The following is a 19,997-nucleotide window of genomic DNA, read 5'->3' as shown; positions in this document are numbered from 1 at the left end:
ACATATGCAACATGTCGTATACCACCAAAGATTGTTTCCTGTAGCCTACAGAATAGAAGTCTATATCCCACCTCAGAGATGCAGAGGAAGATTGTTCCTTCTCTTAGTCCTTCAACAGATTTCTGTCCCCTGAGCTAAATGGCAAAGGAGTGTCAATGTATCCCATCTCTTGGATTTTAGATCGAGCACCCTGAGGCCCTCCCAGACTTTGGCATTCAGTCTGAGCAGAAGGCGGATGATGCAGAGCGAGAGGAGGAGGAAGAGGATGTTGTGTTTGCACTGACAGATTTCTCCCAGCATCCCACCCTGGAGAGCACAGATCGTGGGCCACAGCTGCAGACTACAGAATTACTGCAGCAGCAGAAGCAGGTACTATACCATTTGTATATCATGCCCTGGGAATGGAAACTGTGAATTTTCCAAGGGAGTTCATTTTCTTCTGCTGCTGTGTTAAATCACCTAGAATCATACTTGTAAAAATACTTCTAGATACACAGCAATTACAGTGGAATTCATCCATTGTATTTATATTTAATCAGGAGCCACATGATTACTGTTCTCCTGTTGGCAGATGCTATCAGTGAAAAATCCTATTTCCTCTTGTGGCTGTTTGCCCAGAAACATCTATCAGTATGTGATGGTCTGCAGAATTTACATGCTTCTCTTGCCTAAGCACATCTATGGTATTCTAGCTTTTAGCAAGAAGAGGTGATTTTGTTTCCTTTAAATAATTGAAGAAAGTAGCACATGTATTTAATATTTCCCTTAGAGATTATGGAAAAACAATGCGAAAGTTCCTTCCTGTCACTGGGCTTGTTTTTAAATGCCAAAAAGCAAATCATAGTAATTAACATCTCTCACATCTCCTGTGCCATAACTGTGCGTGTCAGAGCTCTACCACATATCCTAGCTTTATCCTTTCTGCATGTAGTGTATCAGCAGTCCTAACAATAGCAAACATCCAAAGGGGACAGACTTAAGGCTTCCAAACGTTCTCCAGGAGCATTTTTAAAATGGAAAACATTCAGATGAGATCATCCTGTTACATGGAATTATTTGCAATCATAAGTAGAATGGAATAAGAATTCTGTGTTAGAAACACAAATTCAGTGAAAAAGATCTTGAAGCTTTATGCCTTATGTGTCATCTCTGTCCGGGCCCCTGACTCAGGAGCTTGCTCCACAGTGAGAGCTCTCAGACAAATGTGTACTCTCTATGACCACAATTATTCCGCTGGACTTGCTGCAGGATCTGGGGATTCGGTGTGTCTTTGCATTGCATTTCTTCACCTTGAATTCCTCAGACTCTCACAAGTATGTACAACTGGTTTGCTTATTATCTACATGGTCTAATAGATAAGCAGATAACAGTAAGTCTCTATCATATAATAAAGTTAGTGCTGGGAGATGTCCAGGCTGTCTTGCAGCCTACCTCTCTAGTTCAAGATGTAACTTCAGTTAGAATTCCTGTTTGGATAAAATTGTAGAAATCTGTGGTCTTTATGCTACTTCATATTCTGCTTTAAGTTTATATACTCTTTTGCTTTCCTTTTTCATAGACAACTTCATTCTCTAGCTATTGTTTTCTGTAAAGCGTGCTGCCAAGTTAGTATTCATTTGATCACAGTTTGGCATTTGGAAAGGTTCTGCCTTGCCAGTCACCCAGACCCATCACTGTCATCCTCTCAGCAAGCTCTTCTCCGGTAGAAGCTGAAGGCGGCCACGGACAAGATGCTCCTGAGCACATCATTTAACTGCATTCCATCTGCAGACTGATTTAATCTAAAATGAGTAAAATAAATATAAGCTAACATACTAACTCGGTACAAACTGTGTTATGTACTAACCTCCCATATAAATCTCTCAAAATGACCAAGAACATTCAAATAAATTATGTCCTTTTTGAAATAATCATTGCTTAGGCATTAATCTCGATTAAGGTGGCAGAAATTGGAAGTAGGATTGCTTGTAATTCATTTTTATATACATTCCATGCTGTTCTAATGCAGCAGTTCCAGGTAGTCTTGCTTAAAGAAATGAAGCATAGGAACAGACTACATCTCAGTACCCCTCTTGACAGGGAGTAGTGCATGATATCCAAATGGACCTGTGAAGGTAAAACAGGTTTCTTGCCTTCCAACCAGGAAAAAAGTGTTATTTCAACATGACAAGAATGTGTGAGTTTGCTAAGGATCTCTCATTTTAAGCACTGTTACTTGTTTTGCGCGCTCACTGTGGCAAATCTTCTAACAAGCACTGTGTTTATTGAAAGGCATGCAAAAAGGGGTTTCAGTGCTACAGGGCTTGTATTTGTCAATGGCAAGAAATGATTATGATTATTCTCTGACACAGAAATAGGAACCATAGCGAAGGTTAATTCTGATGCTGTCAGATGCAGGGCATCAAAAGTGTCTTCTGGAGGGCTGTGGCACAGGAATAGGTATGCACACCTCCTGCACCCTCGAGGCTCTGCCAGAGCCTTGCTCTGCCCCCACACATCTTAGTACCAGTCAGGTGTGAATTGTCTATCTCACTGTGGTGGATGGCTTGACCCTGCAGACCTCCTGCATGCAGGACCTTTGCTGTGCTCACCAGCCTCACAGACCCTACACATAGTACGTTACTTTCACCCATAAACATCAGCTTCAGTTAATTCATATGTGATCCCAAAACACAATAACTAAACAAAAATATAGCAAGAAAACACTTTGCCTGTATTGTCCCAGTTTTAAAAGCTCTGAGAGTATCAGTAGACCATGAGCACGTCCTTCCTGAAGGGATGGATCTCGGCAGTGCTCATCTCCCAGTATACCACTGACTAGTCAGGCTGCGCTGAAAAACACCCAGAGTTTTGGGGGTCTTCTATAGGTTCCTGAAGCCTGCAGCTGGAAAAAAAAGCAGTGTTTTTATGGGGAATCTGAGGTGAGTGGTGAAGCTGGAAGCCTCCAAACCCTGCACCTGCCCGGGAGAGCCCTAAGTTACTGCTTCTGCCTGGCAAGCTCCAAGATTAAATGCGTCAGCGCTCATTTCACACTGGAAAGGAAATATTGAAATAGTCTAGGAGTGGCTGAGGTTAACTGGGTCAGAAAAAATAAAGGGCTTACAGTAACTTGAAGTAACCCATATTTATTTTTAACATTTAATGTTAATATTTAATGGCTTATATCTTCAGTCTGCACTCTTGCTGCTGACTTTCTCACCCTGACTGGAAAGTGGAATTGTTTTGAGAAAAGTGATAAACAGAGCAGCCTTTAATATTATATTATTACAATTTGAGGTACCCAACTTGGTTGAAAATTTACGTCTCGCTTGTCTGAGATTTTTATGTGGCCAGCATACAGAGGGATGAAGGCATAGCAGAGGAGAAAGGGGAGAAAAAAGTTTATTTGATGAAAGGCAGAGTAGATGGGGACTCTGAGAAGGGTCAATTTGTCTTTCTCTTCCTGGTGTTGTCCCTTGGCTGGTAGCTGGAGCATACGCCAGAAGGGGTCTGGGAAGGAGCTGGCAACGCACAAGAGCCAAGTGGGAAATCTGGTCACGGGCAGAAGATAAGCAGGCAAGTAGGGCTGATGGCACAGTACAGGAGGGCTTGCTGTAAATCAACGTTTCTATGTGTGTGGTAAGAGATCAGGGAGAACAGCCTGTGGAAAAAGAAAGCACTTTGGTTCTGTTGAGTAGAAAGGGTGAGAAGCATATGGGATGGTGTAAGATCGGGGGAGCAAGGAAAAAACAGTGCACATCTGTGGTCCGGTGGAAAAAGCATTAAAAAACAATACACTTGCATTGTTGCTAGGGGAGAGTGTCAAGAAAATCCCCAATTAGATCTTTTTTTGCTCATACAATATTTGTTTTCAAAGCTTAGCAAAGAGAAAAGCCCAAAGGAATAGTAATTAAGACCTAAATGTACTAAAATGATTTGCACCAAGATCCAGCTTCACTTTTGCCTAGACCTGCGATTAGACAGAGAAAATGCACAGTTCTCATTCCCTGTTTAGGCTCCTGACCTTGTGTTTTTAATTGGCTGCTCTACTAAACTGCTTGTATTACCAGACTGTGCTAAATTCTTACGTGAAATTCTCAGAGAGAAAAAAAAAAAGTGACTAAAAGCAGAACTAAGCTTCAAACAACTGCTCTGATCCCAAACTTTTCGAGAGCTGGAGGCTTCGTTCTCTGAGGTTGACTCAACTTAGTGAAGACTCCAGAGTCCTGGAGTTTATTTGAGATTTACCACATTAAGTTTTTACTTCTTGTCAGCTGTTGTTTCCTTTACTTACAAATACTGGGTTGTGGATACAAGACTTTAAACTGCTTTTGTAGATCTCTTGATTTAGATCAATTGTGAATCAGTCAGATTCCTCCATGCTTTAAATTTCAGTAACTGGCAAGGCAGTAAAGAGCCAGCTCCTTGCATGTGAGACTGTCCAGGGAATCACAGCCATGTCCCATTTCTCCTACCTGTACAACGTTCCTGGGAGGAGGGGGAAGACCATAACAATCCTTGTTATGTATCTATGGGACTTAGGCAGACACTTTCACAGTTTCACCAACAGAAATCTAAAGTATGTCTAGAAGTAAACATTGTGTTCCAGAGCACTTTGTCTCAAAAGCACTTTGTCTCCAAAAACACTCCAGTTTAGCAAACCAGAAAAAATAATCTCATAGATCTCTCCAACTTCAGACTGTAAATATAGAGTCATGCAAAAAGGGAAATCTCTGCAGGAATTACAAGTATGTAACCAAAATTGGATTTGTATTGGCAAGTTAAATAAAATCCCACCAAGCCCAAGGGGCACCTGGGGTACTTGTCTCATAAAAGCAATATTGATGTAATGCCTCTAGAAATAAGACATGCCCTCATCCCAGTAGGCTACAACTCCGCAATGGGGCACTTCTGACTCCTCTCTGTACTAGTCCATCACTTCTTTCTTTGCAATTCTAGTTTTACAGGATCTAAAGCTGCCAAATGTATGCCCAGGAATGAGGGATGCAGCTTGCTTTTCTGTTACTGGGTTTTATTTTTCTTCTGCATCATTTCCCTCATGAAGGCTTTAGACTACTTTGCCAGAGAAAGGTTTATGCAGCATACCAGAAAGCCCAGAGTGTGGCTCTTGAATGAAAGCACTTCATAGACATTTGGGGTCGGGGTTTTCAAAGAGGATGAGGACAGATTTTGATGCGCTCACTACCCAGCAGCCCCTGTTGTGACACTAAGGACAAATCTTCAAAAGAGCTCTTATTCTGATTACTACACAAGGGGCTTGAGATGTTTGGAGAATTTAGCCTTAATTGAGTATCAGAATGAAAATTCATGGTGGAAAAATATAATCTCATTACATATTGAAAAGCAGGTGATCTTATATGCATGATGGAGACTGCTGCTGTATAGTAGGAAACTGCTAATTGGCATTAAATGTTAATGGAATTAATTCTGCTTCTGTGGGTGCGTTTCTTATAAAACCCCTTGTTGTACACCATCACATTTCATTAGCCCAAACAGATTATAGGTCAGTCAATGAGCACCTGCAGTTATTTTCCTAAATCTAGAATATTTTTGGTGATTAATCAAAAGGCTTGGAAAAAGTAGACCATATTAGTATGTTTTTAAAGAAAAAAGGCATCATAGTATGTCTGATTTGTGATTACAAAAGTGAGTGAAGTGGGTTCACTAATGCCAAAAATCTGATGAGCATGTGAAATCAGCTTAGTTGTCTCCATAAAACTGTATATGTATTGTCACTGAAAACACTACATGAAAATTTATTTAGATTTTTGTATACATCTGTCTACTTGACTTGTCTACACAGAAGTCTTCATGTAGGTACTTCATGAAATACCAGATAAGAGGGATTGCAGGAAGCCTGCACTTGGGAAAATAAATAAAAAATAAAACCAATTAGACTCTCATGCAAGAATCAAGACAGCTAATTTGAGTTAGGCCTTTCCAAGGAAGCCAACGTATTCATGAGAACCAGGTGATTAAATGCTGAATTTGTTGAGTAACCTCTCCCATTTTTCTGCTCATGCTGTGTCTGCTAATCAATTTTCTTAAAAGTCTTTTCTATTCAGAATAACTTGTCATATACAATCTGTAGCTACTCCCTGGTCTTTGAGAGGCTCATTGAAAATATTTGATTAAAATCTTGGATAAGTAAATCACGTTACACATTTCTGTGTAATTAATTGGCTGCAAAAAAAGGAGGGATACTTTTTATTTTACTGATCTGGGTTTAATTTTTAAAAAATGTTTTTCAATGTCTAACATTAAAACAACAAGTTTTGTAAGTCTCCAGTGAATTTGCAGAAAGTAAATGCCAAAACTAAGAAAAAAAAATCAGAGATTTGAGTAAGTATTCGTGCTGCCTTTCAGTACTTTGCCAAGATCAGATGTCAGCTTTGGGCTGCACTTTGATTTAACTCAGTTTTTGGCTCCTGGCTAGCACAGGAGCACAGACATTTTCAGTATGACCATGACATTCTCAATTAGGACGTGGATGGAGGGTTGCTCTTTCATCCCACCTGCAAGAGGGAAAGTGGCCTACCTGGCATTCGTGTCTTCGGTACCAAACAGGGAGCTGCTGCAAAGCCAGCCTGTGTGCAGCTGCCTGGGACTGAACAGAAATGTGAAGTACAGACTAGTGAAAGACCTTAGCAGGAGATACTCGGCTCAAAACCTCACTTTTTTTTCCCCAAAGTTATTTTATCTGATAATACAGAAGTATGGAATATTAATCCCTTTTCTTTCTGTGTAGTTTACAAAAACTTGAGGTTTGATGCTGAGCAATGACTGTATGTATGAGATATCCAGCTGCCCAACAAACCTCAGGAATGATACTCTAGCTTTGGTTTACAGCATTAATGAAGAAGTTACTACAGCTGTCCTCAATCCAGGAAGATGCTTAGTGCCTTTTTCAGGGTGACTTAAGTGTCTTTGGCTTTCACGGGTGCTTCAGGATTACAGCTAACAAGGAGTAGAATCATGGAATTGCAGAATCACAGAATCATATAGGTAGGAAAAGACCCTTAAGGCCATCGAGTCCAACCATAAACCTAGCACTGCCCATTCCACCACTAAGCCATGTGCCTAAGTGCCACATCTATGCGTCTTTTAAATACCTGCAAGGATGGTGGCTCAGTCACTTCCCTGGGCACCTGTAGGCAGAGAAGGCATTGCTATTAGTTTTCTCATGCAAAAGTTAACCCAGGCACTTTCTCTTCCATGCAGTGGACACGCAGACATTTTTCCTCCTTGAAATGAAACCAGAGGCTAAACCCATCCAATGACAGCATCTCGTTTGTTTTGTTGCGGCAGGCGAGTGAAAATCGGAAGCTCCTGAACGCTCTGAAAGGTTTGCTGGATGACTTCCGCTCGGAGCTGCGGGATGAGGAGCGTGAGCGCCAGGGGCTCCAGCAGCAGTACGCCCTGCACAAGGCAGCCTGGGAGGTGGAAATGACTGAACTGAAGTGTCACCTTGAACAGGTAACGTCCAACGCCGGTAAAGAATTGCTGAGGTACTTAATGGAACCGGAAATCTATGACAGCCAGGAAAGGGACTATATTTATTCGTTTTAACCTGGTGCCTGAACCGTGCCGCGAAGCCTGAGCAAAGCTTTGCCTCTTGAGTTGCCTCTTGGATTCCAGTTGTCCCAGTACGAGTGCTCATGTAGTAGGTACTGTGTAACGTAGATGAGGACAAAGGAACCAAACGTCTTCTTGCTGTGTTTCCTCAGAAGAGTTGGCTGGTAATGTATCAGCTCTGGGAATGAGGCTTGCGGGTGTCTGTATTTATTGGCATTTAAGGAGAGAAAAATGTCTCGATGTTGATGAGCTCACAATTAGGTCATCACTGTGCCTTGGCACAAGACTGTGTTATTTGATGCATAGGAGAAGAAAAGAGTGATTTAATAACACTGAAGTGATCGATCAATATGTTAATGTTAAATCAGATATTCAAAGCTAGTGGTTAGTGATGGATGGTACCCCGCTGCAGACAGAGCTCTAGCTACCCACCATGGGGTGCAGTTAGATGTATATCAAATCTGGTGCCAGGTGCTTCAGCGTCATGTACGGCTATTCACGGAAGATGTACTGTTTCTGAAGCCATATGAAAGCAAATTAGCAAAAAACCCACAAGGATTCATTTCCAAATCTGATGGCATAAAAGCTCTAATTTTCTGCATTAAAGAGAGGAGTGGTGGGAGAATTAATAAGTTCAGATCTTGAGAAAAAGATTTGTAATTGTAGGATTTCTCTGCAGAAGACAAATATAATAAAAATATTCACTGCCAGGAGGGTGGTACATTCAGGAGGATTTACTGAATGTCAGAGACTCATTCTGAGACGCAGAGCTGAGATGCAAGCACTGCTTTTCCTGCCCAGGTCCTTTAGGCTGCCTTCCCGGAATGAAGGAAGAAGCTTTCATTTTAGCAGAGTTTTCTCTTAATGGATTCAGATATTCAGTTCAGCTGCTTCTTAGTATAGACACATTTCAGACAACGGATCACCTGAAAAAAAAGGAAACAAAATCAATTCCCATTTCTGCTCCTTGCAAAATAAAACCTTAGTGACAGATTTACCTTAAACTTAAGATGGCAACAAAGAACAAAACTTAGAGAAACTTAGTCTGACAACAAACTGCCAATTTAGAGCTTGCATGCTTTGCCCTTGCACGGGCAACAAACTCCCAGGCTGTCACTCTGGCTGGCGTTTGGCACCAGGATGGTGCAGCGACTCCTGCCCAGGGAGAAGAAAGATTTGCACCCTTCTTTCTGGGGGCTTTACCAGGCTCTTTGCTACCTCTACTGCTCCACTGGTAATGAGATATAACATAGGCCAATTACTGAGCTATGGGTGTTACTTTTTTACATTTTTTCAAGCAAATGAATGAAGCTGGTTAATATTTAAGACATTAAATTGTCTTCCTTACCAATTCCCCACAACATTTCTATTTCACAGTAAAAGCAGGTCCCTAATGCAGCAGCAAAAAGATAACACATCAATCATTAGAAGGTCAGTTAGGATAGGGTAAGTGTCCCACTGAGGTCTGGTGTATGTGCTCACAATTACAAAGAGGCAATTAAAAAACTAAATATAAAAATAATAATATAATAAACCTGAAATAGAAACAATGTAAACAACAATTTAACTCACACTAATGGTAAAGATTGGAAATATGGGGTGCTTTCACTATAAGCTCAATTTCAGGATCAAAATGGGAGGAGCCAGTGAATGATACGTAAAATATCAGCATTTCATATTTCACTATTCCTTGCTGCTTTGGAGCTTTAGCACTGCATGTATCATTAAAAATAAAAGTCTTGGCTGTTAGAAATGCATGTACGTCTGATTTGGAAGAAGGATCCTCAGGCATTGTTTTTAAGATAAGAAATAATGACATTGCTTCCAAGTATGGGGTTGTGATAATGCTGAGTCAATAAGGCAGTAATTCTCAGCCTCCGGCTGGGCAAGTAAAAGATCTTGGTATTCTGGGAATTCAGAAAAGTTTTGAAGACGGAAGGCATTAGTATGAGGGGCCAAACCCTGCATATGCTTTGGGAACTTGCATGTAAGGACACAGACCCTCACTAAGACTCTGACCAATGATCCAGCTTCAGGATGCCGGGGGGAACACAAGCTGTTGTGCACATGGAGAGGCATCTGGCCAACCTTAGTAGTTAGCAGGTTTAGGAAAGTCACATCTAGACTTTCATGCTAAGGAGCCACCAATGGACCTTTCCTCCATGATTGGAGCTGTTTCATCAGAACAGAGATGAAAGGACTCTCTCCTTGCCAGGAACATTGTTCTGCCTTCCATAGGCACCAAGAACTGAGTCTGAAGACACTGCCGCTGACTGGAGAAGGTTTTAGGTCCCAAATCACTGAACACCAGGAAATTACTCTGATGGTATATCACCATATACTTGCCTTGGTTTTGAACTTACCTTTGTATTTATAGACTTCCTGTGTTCTTCTCAAACGAGACAAGAGCCAGGGCTCTGGTCTTGGTAAGCCCATGGTCCGGCACAGGATGACTTACTGTGTTTTGGCAGCTTGGTCATGGCACTAAGGGCAGCCATACATTCCCGGGATATTGCTCTACTGGAGTATGTTCTTACTTTCCACTGCCTCTCAGCTTTCCTGCCCTTCACAGGCACCACTGCCTGTCTTGTTTGCTAACTGAAAGGCTGAGAATTTTCCCATTGGTGGTGAAGAACTCAGTGGTGTAAAGGGAGAAAGAGAACAAGTTTTGTTGATGTTCAACATTTTGCTGGTTTTCTAGATTCAGAAAAATGGGAGAAGGAATTTGCTGTTTAGGATAATCATACAGACTGTATTTGTTGCAACTGAGCGTTTCTTTGCTTTATGGGTTGCTTTTAGCATTTTCATGCTTCATAACAGCTGAAGAATTTATTGCAGGCATTGGTGTGTTTTTGCAACTTAGCATGCTGGCCATAGCTACTGCTGCACATGGCACTACTCCCTGGAGGCAGCAGAGTTGTATGGTTGAGTCTGCAGTCCAGCCTAGTGAGATTTATCTCAGACACTCCAGAAACCTCCCCTGAGAGCTCCTATTGCAAGATGAGAAGTCTGCAGGGGTATCAAAGGACCTTGACAGACGCTTACATATATCACAAAGAACAAGTCCTAAATAGCCCTCTGCCAGGTTTAGGTGTAAGGAAACTATACAGCGTTTGCTTCATTTGTCACTTATGATTTTGGCTGATCTCAGCTGTGCAGTGACATTCCTGAAATTCATTATTATTTAGTGTCACAACTATTTAGTAAACCCAGCAGGAACTTGCAAGGGTGACCTGGGGCAGGGGGCACAAAATAGTAAAATTAAAGCAAACAAACTTAAAAGAATGCCTATCGACATTGCTGACCCTGGTGGCAGCACCAGCTTTGACTCCCACAGCAGCACGGAATGGAGATGGGGACTTGGGGATGGACAGAGGAAAAATGTAGCAAGGGGCAAGAGGGTATCATTACCTGAAGTTAGCAGTGAGTTTGGAAACTAGCAGTGGTATTTTTACATATTGCTGAACTAATATGTGGGAAGTCAATGTGCTGGGTAGTGGGTAGGAAGGCAGCAAAGCTTTCTGGCTTCTTGAAGCCATGCTGCCCAGGATTCTGTCTCTTATCATGGATCTGCAGCACAGAGGTGTCTCTCCTGGGATGTTCTGCAGTTCTGTCCCATGGCACCTCCAGTCTGCCACCAAGCCATGCAGTTGCGTGCAGGGCAGCCTCTCGCACACCACTGCAGGTCCCACAAACTTACACTGCACAAACAGGGTAAAAGCGAGAAGGATAGTGTCGTGTCAGCTTTGTTAGAATAGGATGCTTAATTTTTATAATTTATAAAATGATTAAATAATTTATAAAATCTTTATAATTTATAAAATTTTTATAATTTATAAAAATTCACTTTTTATAATTGATTTTTTTGGTTGTTTGGTCAGTTGGTTCTTTGGTCATTTGAAAATAACTGGACTTTGAAAATTAGTGGCAAAGGATGCAGGTGTTTTAAGATTTCCCTGCCAATGCAAGTGGCTGTAACAGAATGTTCTCTGCAGCTCAGTACAATTTCAAATGAGTTAAGAAATGACCTCTCAGCCATTTATTTGGGGAGGCTGTTCCAGAGACTAGTAAGCTTCACTCCTGAATCCAGTCTGAGCATCCCTTTGCTCAGAAAGTTTGGGCTTTTTTCCCACGTAAGGCAAGGTGAAGGTGTTGTCCTTCTCTTTTGCTAAAGGAGCACGTTTCCCAGCAGACCTGCTGTCTCTCTTTTTTGAGGACAACTTTAACTTCAGGGTCAGAAATTAGTTTTCATCGCTTTTCACTCCAGTTCACCTGCAGAGCCAAGGGACAGGGATGCATCCAATTCTGAGTCATTCACACATCTACTGAGTTGTCAACAAAAGGTCAAGCTTCAGGGATAAATTCTTCACTTGCTTGAAATTACACAAAACCATTGAGCAGTTTTTTCACTCTGACAACAGTCCAGCAGTGGCCCAGGTTGTCCAGAGAGGCTGTGCAATCCCTGCCTGCCCTTGGAGGTTTGTCAGGATCCAACTGAACAAAGCCCTGCACAACCTCATCTGATCTCAGAGTCAACCCTGCTGGAAGCAGGGGAGGGGACTAGACACCTCCTCCAGCCTGCATTTTCCTATGAATGTGTTACCTTGGGCCAGTTCTTCTGATTCTGATAGAGCTGACCTCTGAACATGAAGAGGAGGAGAAGAAAGGGGGGTTAGCAGCAGCTAACTGCTCTAGAAATCAGTTCAGACACTAGAACCTGCAGGTACTAGAACTGTACCAGGATGACCCTGGTACAACTCTTGCTGCTAACACCCTCTTTTGCTGGAAGGTGTGAGGAGCTGTACAATAAGACCATTGCTGAGGGTTGTTGTGGGAAAAGTCTCTTCATAAGATGAATGCACTCCCTTTAGGTTTCAGGTGCGCTGGATGAGAGCACAAAAGCAGAGCAGTGGCTGAGGACATCGTCCTGGCAATTGTCTCAGAGATGATGATGAGGTCGGAGTTTATCACCATGTTTCCTTCATTGCTGGTTAGCCACATTCCCACCAGGAAGATCATAACTGATGGCTTTAATAGCATGAGCTGGTAGAGCTTGAGAAATTATTCACTATGGTTTTCACTGTCTTGACTTTAAAACTTTTTTTCAGGTAGAACATATTTGATCATTTATTAAGACCCCAAGATCTACAAATCACCATAATTTTGCCATTACCTTTGTGGGGTTAGGTCTTTAACTCAAATTGGTTGTCAGATGCAGGCTTTTACCATAGAAAGTTTAATGTCCTAGTAATGTTTTACTTTCATGCCAGCTGGAAGGGAAGAGTGAGAACACCTCAGGAGAAACAGGTCTCACTTCTGATGCGAAGGGAGCTTTTAAAAGGGAGAGAGAGGAGCACAAGAAGCTTCTGGCTGAGAGTCATAGTGTGGTGATGGACCTCCGCCGGCAAATCCAGCATAGTGAGAAGAACTGGAACCGGGAAAAGGTGGAGCTCCTGGACAGGCTTGATAGAGACCGGCGAGAATGGGAGCGTCAAAAGAAGGAGCTGCTCAGGCGGATAGAACAGGTAAGGAGTCTTCGTTGGGTGAGCAATGTCTGGCTGCAAGCATGAGGCATTGCACCATCACTGCACTCAGGCCAAGGTCAAGAGACTGAATTAAGGAGGAGTACAGGAACGATTGTGGTTACTTGGCTCTGTCAGTGTTTCTCATCCTACAAAACAATTTACATGCACAAGGGAGTAGAAGGAAAATGCCCACAATCCCTATAAAAGACCACTTATGAGAAATCAGCTCCAGGTTAAAGGCCATTTCCTGCCTCATTTCAATTACCCTGGGCAGGCATGGTCACATTGATTCTTTCTGTTTGAAAGCTTTTGTGCATCTCTTCGTGCTAAAACACTCAACCCCATATGCAGGGTTATTCAAGGTTTCATGTACAGCATCCTGCCAAAAAAGTCTGTCATCTGTGAATTAGCCACCAAAGATGCAGCTGCTGTGACTATTCAGTCTCAGCTGAATCCTTTTTTCTCTAGCAAAGGAACCCAGGGGTTAACATGAAGAGCCCTGACTGATAACAAATAAACAGCTATCATTATTAAATATTCAGAATACAACTTTGACCTTGGTCACATGGATTTTGTGCACAATTCTGCTATCTTTTGCAAATCTGATAACTGCATACCTATCCCCTTGTTTTTCATGCCTATCCATATTTTCGTCTGCTTAGTATCAGAGACAAATCACACCTAATGATTTTATCTGGCTGGAAGCCACACAAAAAATAAAAAGTTTAATGAGGCAGAGTTAATACATCGGTTTTGCCTGAACATTGTTCAGCTCTGGGTCATGTATTCCAGGAAAAGTAAGAAAAACAACTGAAATTGTGGGTCCTCAATTAACTCAATACTTTCTGTCCTTAGGACATCAGAAATGGAACAGCACCAGATTTGTGCATGCTCTCTAGGGAGCACTGTGCTTGAACAAAGCACGGAGTAGCTTCACATGATAGGTTGATGAAAGCCCAGTGTAACTTCATGAGCAGTTTTTGGAAAGGATTCGTTACCTATGTCTCACATTACTCTGCCTGAGCTGCAACAAGAAGCTAAAGAAAACACACCAGGCTGTAAATATTATCAGAGCAAGATTAAACCTCAGTTTAAGCTATGGCTGTTAAACCTACAGAGAACAACTCTGGAAAATCCTGCACTCTACAGATATTTCTAAAATCACTGCTAGAAGTGTAGGTCTGAGTGGGCGGTGACCAATATGAAGGTTTTACAGACCAAGAAAGGTGATTTTTTAAGTTCTAAATTCAAAAATATCAATAAACAATATTCTGGATTTTTTAATCTCCCATTTATCTGAGGATTTTTGTGTATAATTAATGCAGCTTGTTGAGCTAGCTCTTACAATGCAGCCCAATAGTGTATCTCCTGAGATAAAACAACCAACAGGTATGAGCTAGAAGGGCTTGTAGCAGAGCTCTTCATGCAAATTGCCTGGCTTCCAGGGTTCAGTGGCAGGAGGTGCTGAGTTCTCCATGGCTTGACTGGGCTGGTTTCTAACTGTTGCATTTCAGTGGCCAAACTGCCACTTTTATCCATGTACAATGGAAATTAAATAACCCTCAGAAAATTTCCTATTATCCTGAGGATGGAGACATGAACTTTTCTTCAGAAAGTCACTGGTACATCTTTGGACGTTTATTCTGCTGTCCCTATGAACGGTATTTTGTAGTTTTACCTCTTCAGTGTATCTTCAATAGCTTGAGGGACTTTACCTGGGTAAAGACTGCTTTTTCTGTCCCCTGGGAATGAGGGCCTTTGATGGAAGCAACAGAGAAATCCCTGTTAATGCTACCGAGCCTTTAATTCTCTTTAAATCTGACCTCTCACTGTCATCTTGGGAGAGCCTACAAAATAGCTCTTAACTAGTCGGGGAGCTGATTTCTTTTGTTGATATTCTCAAACCTCTAGGCTTCAACTATATATTTACAACAGAGTTAGCAATAGATAGGGAAATAAAAAATATTACGTCAAGCTAATTTCAGAGGACTAGATGATCAGAAATAGCGTTTGAAAACTTGGCTACCTGCCTGCCAAACTTTGTAACTCCTCTTTCCTTATAATCAAACATTTCCCTGTGTGACAGGAAGCTTCCAAATATTTGCAAGCTTTCAGTTGAATAACCTCTCAGATTGCAGTCATGCCCTGCTTTATATGGAAACAATTAGTATATCTCTGAAGTCCTTCTCCCCGGAGGTTTCTGTGTGTATTCCATCTATGGCAATATGTAGAGGATGAGGAGACTACGCCAGTGTGCATGTTTGAAAAACAGAGTCTAAGAGATAGCAGAAGCATGTGTGCAAAATTTCACATTAATGCTTTATGCCTGTCTGTTTTGACACAGCTCTTGAATAATACATGTATGATAAGAGGGAAGCTCGCACCAACATATATAATATATAAAATACTTTACTCTGGATGGTTATGGGAATACTGCTGGCATATAAAAAACTTGATGACCTACTTTTTTCAGAGCTCAAAATTTGTGGGGTTTGTCTATTTAAGTACACTATCACTTTGTTTTCCCTTAGAGAATCTCTCTCCACTGTGCTTCTAAAGCTAATTGTGCACAGAGTGCACTGGCAAATATTTAAACCCACAAAATCACCTGTATGAAAAGTTGTGGGTTTAAAGCCATAAACACACAGGGACTCAAAATCATTAGTCATTCTTGAAAAGTTAGGCTGGTATTTCTCACTTTCATTCTCCTGTCAGATTCAGAGAATGAGCCAGTATCTGTACTGTTTTCTCATAAAGGTTCCCAGATCGTTATCCTTATAGGATCTCTGAAAATCTGGAAGGGCTTGCAACTGGGACTAGGTATACACAAAATATGTCATGGTTTAACCCCAGCCACAGCTAAGTACCACACAGCTGCTCTCTCACTCCTCCCCCAGGCCTGCTCCAGTGGGATGGGGAGGAGAATCAGAAAAAGGTAAAACCCATGGGTTGAGATAAGAACAGTTCAATAACTGAATAATAATAATAATAATAATTAATAAATAAATAGTTACAACAACGATAATAATAATGCAAAGGAGAGGGAGAGAGAGAGAGAGGAATAAAACCCAAGTGAAAAAAACACAAGTGATGCACAATACAACTGCTCACCCTCTGCTGACCGATGTCCAGCCAGTCCCTGAGCAGTGATCGGCCCGCCCCGGCCAACTGCCCCAGTTTATATAGTGAGCATGATGTTCTGTGCTATGGAGTATCCCTCTGGCAAGTTTGGGTCAGCTGTCCTGGCTCTGCTTCCTCCTGACTTCTTGAGAACCTGCTCACTGTCAGGGCATGAGAAGCTGAAAAGTCTTTATGAGTAAGCGCTAGTTAGCAACAACTAAAACATCGGTGTGTTATCAGCGTTATACTCATGCTATGTTTTGCAGGTCCTCAGCTTCCAGGGTGCTAGTGAATGACTTGCATTTGCAGGTTATTGTCAATAATCTTAGCACGCTGCTCTAGCAAAACATCAGAGTTACTTATGATTCCTGCTGTCATTCATCATCATGTTTTAAAATATCACTTACTTCATCTATCCTGTTGTATTTACAATTAAAGGAGAAGTTGATCATATAACCGGATTTTTAAATTGGCAATTTCACTAGTGGTTCACCCTCTCCTCACCCAGCTTTTGCAAAATTAAAAAGAGTTAATACCTTTGATGGCCCCTCTATAAATATGCATTTTCTTGAAACGTGCTTTGCCTGCCTAATTAATCTCTTTGACAATGCTGCTCTGTACAAATAGTCAACTTTCTAGCCATGCATTAGGGTTAGACTTTCTGTAGAACAAAGCATTTGCCTTTTGTTAAGTGGAATTTTCCACCTCTGGAAACAAGTGATGTACATAAAAGGGCAAACTTTGTATTGCTGACCAGAAGAAAAATACATTTGTTTTCATGAGACTCCAAGTCACTCACCCTTCCTTGAGCTTCTATTTGTATTGCTTTAGGATCTCATATCAAGAATGCTTTTAAATAACAGCCAGTGTTGTTTTGTTTCCTTAAAAATCAGATTAAAGACAGATGCATTATTTTGTGTATATATATATACACACACAGTGTGTATGTGTGTATATATATGTATACCTGTATATGTAAACAAACAAAACTATACATATACACATTTAGTCTCTCAAAATCTCATGAGTAATAGCATCAAAGTCCTAGAGACATCTCCCTTTGCGGAAGGACCAGTACAGCAAAGCTGGCATCCCTGGAGCCAGGAGGTGATCTCGTGATGCCTCCCCAGGGCACAGGTGCCCCGCTTCTGGGGAAGGACGAGTTCTGCAGAATGCCATACGCTATGTAAGTAATCACTGTTCCTTTTAATTTGCCTCATCTCCAGCTTCAGAAAGAAGTGAGCCCACGAAGAGGAAGCGGTTTTCTGTGTGACCAGAAGGAGAGTAACCTTCGTCCCTTCACGACCCAGGGGAACCTTCACATACCTCGGCCAATGGGGTCAAGATCCTACTCTGACTCTGACGCCATTCAGTTTGATGATCGGTCACTGTCTAAGCTGAAGGAAAGTGACCGCTGCAGCGCCACAGAAAACCTCTTTCTGCAGTCCCTGTCTCTTGATTCCCCCGACGAGTCTGATGAGCACCGGTCTCGGCAGCTGGAGCGGGAGAAATTCTTGCCCGGATTAACGGAAGTATGTGCTCTTCTACCTTTTAACAAGCCAGCATGTTGTCCCTTAGAACTGGTCAGAACTGGTCCAGCATCCCTGCTGTAGGAAGGGAGACGTTGTGTCACAGGCACTGCTTACAGTTACCCAGTAGTGAATTGGCATGAACAAGACTTCGTTCCTTGTTAATACGCTGATTGGACCAGTATCAATCACCTGAGAAACTGGGAGCCAGCCTAAAGGTCCCAAAGATTACCTCAGCTGGTGGCCATTCGTGTTATGTATGATAACTATGTTGATTTAGAAGGTCTTAAATCTTCTTCAGTTGTAAGTAGCTACATGTATTTGAAGAAACGTGGGCTATATTTTGCTAGTAAAGCAGTGAGTACTGTAGAGAGGCACTTCTGGTTGTTGCGTTGTGCTTGCCATCTAAAAAGATTAGCATGAGTAACTGAGATGAGATGTTAAAGAATTAGAGTTATCCTTCATCAGCAAAGTACCTACCCTGAGGTCACACCATAAAGCTACAAAGAGATAAAACGCAGTGCTAAGAGATGCCATTGGGACATAGTGAAAGTAGTCTGTGTCCTGCTAAAATCTGCACCACCGCGGGCTTACTTGCACCAGTTCCAGGTCTTCACAGTTTTGTTTGTATCGTTGCTGAATGAAACCCAGGGTTGCTGTCCCTATATGCTGCTACGAAGCAGCCTGTGAACTGGCATGTGACATTAGTGGCATGAGAATGTTCACACTGACCACAACTATATACTTTAATGGTTCCTGTGAAATTAGAAACACATTACAACTTCTAAATGCTAATATCTCCTTTATTTTCTATTGTTCCTTGAATGTTAGCAGCTGTTACAGAACAAGAAGCTTTCGGAGACTGCCAGAAGTTAAAATTATCAAGCAGGCAGCACGTTGCTCGGTGCAAGTTTTGAGTATTTTCTTCTTGCCTGAAAATTCAGATTTTTGCACCTGGGTTAGACATTCGGCTTGTTCTCTGGGCACAAAAATACTGGTTGAGTGTACACATTATAGCAAATAGGGAAGTGAAAGCTTCCCAGTCAAAGATGTATCTGTGTACTCTGGCTTGAAAATCTGACCACTCTGGAAAAGAGTTTTGTCAACGGGTCAGATCTCAGGCTCCCTGCAGGACCGGGTTCACTGAAGTGCCCTGACTTGAACATGTGCACTTGTGAAAATTTGACGCAAGCAATTCTTTGGAAATACATAACATTGCTACTCAGCTACAGGATTGGGAAATCAAGTTCTTTGAGAGGAAGAATTAAAAAAAAGATTGAGAGAGACAAGAAATGTGACCACCCTTCTTACATTTTCAGTAGCTGTAGGTACCTGTGTGTTCCAGTTAGATTTTCCTCCCTCAGTGCCATAAATGTATGGCTGGCAGTGTGGGATCCCATATTTATTATTTCTTAGCTTTTATTTCATATGCTCAGTGAAGAATGTTGGTACCAGTGTCAGGGATTTATGTTTTGTGTTTAATTTTGATTGCTGTTTTCTTTCCTTCAAGTTCAGTCTGATATTCAAGAAAGGAGGTCTCTCTTCCCTTTTCTGTTTTTCAGACAGTACCACCATTAACAAAAGTGTTGGCAGCAAAATTTCATCCTTTGTGATATTTGCATAGCTTCTTTCCTTCAAAGCGTGCTTTAGTGAAACCTGGGCAAAGTAATTTCCCCTCAGAGGGTTTGCTCAAGCGAGACTGATGGGAGTTTAATGAATAGCTTAACTGAGGATGCACAGAGGCAACTGCAGCCTGCTGAGTGCTCCTCTCCACTGTATTTATTTTGCGGTACTAACTGCAGCAGTCAGTCCAGCCTTCAGCCTGATCGTCCATTCAGTTTGATCAGTTTACTCTGCAGTAACTCCACTGAAGCCACCAACATTATTCCAGACTTACACCAGAGTGAAGGCAAGGAGGATCACTGTACTCCTGGTTTTGACTCTGACTCTGGATAAAATACCAGAAAGGTAGTTGCTAAGTGCTGCTTTTTTGGAGTAGTCACAATTTGAAATACACTTCTCTTTTAATAATGTTCTTGATTTCTTGAGGTCAAATAAAAGTAATAGGTACTAATACTCTTTTTCCTGATCATATTTTGTATTCCCTGTAGTTTATTAGTAATATAAGCAAACAGTTAAAATAAGTGCAGAGCAATTGCTTCAGAAGTATCTATTAAAAAATCCAACTCATTATGGGAATTGTCACAGGGAAATAATTGCCGTAAAGACATCTTAATGCCATTAGCAA

At 41.6% G+C, this 19,997-nt stretch overlaps 1 protein-coding gene across 1 annotated transcript in view; it reads left to right on the top strand.

The window, feature by feature from the left end:
* MTCL1 (microtubule crosslinking factor 1) overlaps positions 1 to 19,997 on the top strand; it is a 52,512-nt gene that overhangs the window by 21,038 nt on the left and 11,477 nt on the right. Inside the window, exons 6-9 of the mRNA XM_040587054.1 lie at positions 181 to 369; positions 7,309 to 7,476; positions 12,846 to 13,100; positions 17,447 to 17,752. Coding sequence (XP_040442988.1) covers positions 181 to 369; positions 7,309 to 7,476; positions 12,846 to 13,100; positions 17,447 to 17,752 — 918 coding nt within the window. The remainder of the gene's footprint in view (positions 1 to 180; positions 370 to 7,308; positions 7,477 to 12,845; positions 13,101 to 17,446; positions 17,753 to 19,997) is intronic.

Source organism: Falco naumanni, chromosome 3, assembly GCF_017639655.2.
Source record: "Falco naumanni isolate bFalNau1 chromosome 3, bFalNau1.pat, whole genome shotgun sequence".
In the NCBI taxonomy this organism is placed as follows: Eukaryota; Metazoa; Chordata; class Aves; order Falconiformes; family Falconidae; genus Falco; species Falco naumanni.
Note: the sequence above shows the minus strand (reverse complement) of the source record. Positions and strands in the feature narration are given on the sequence as shown.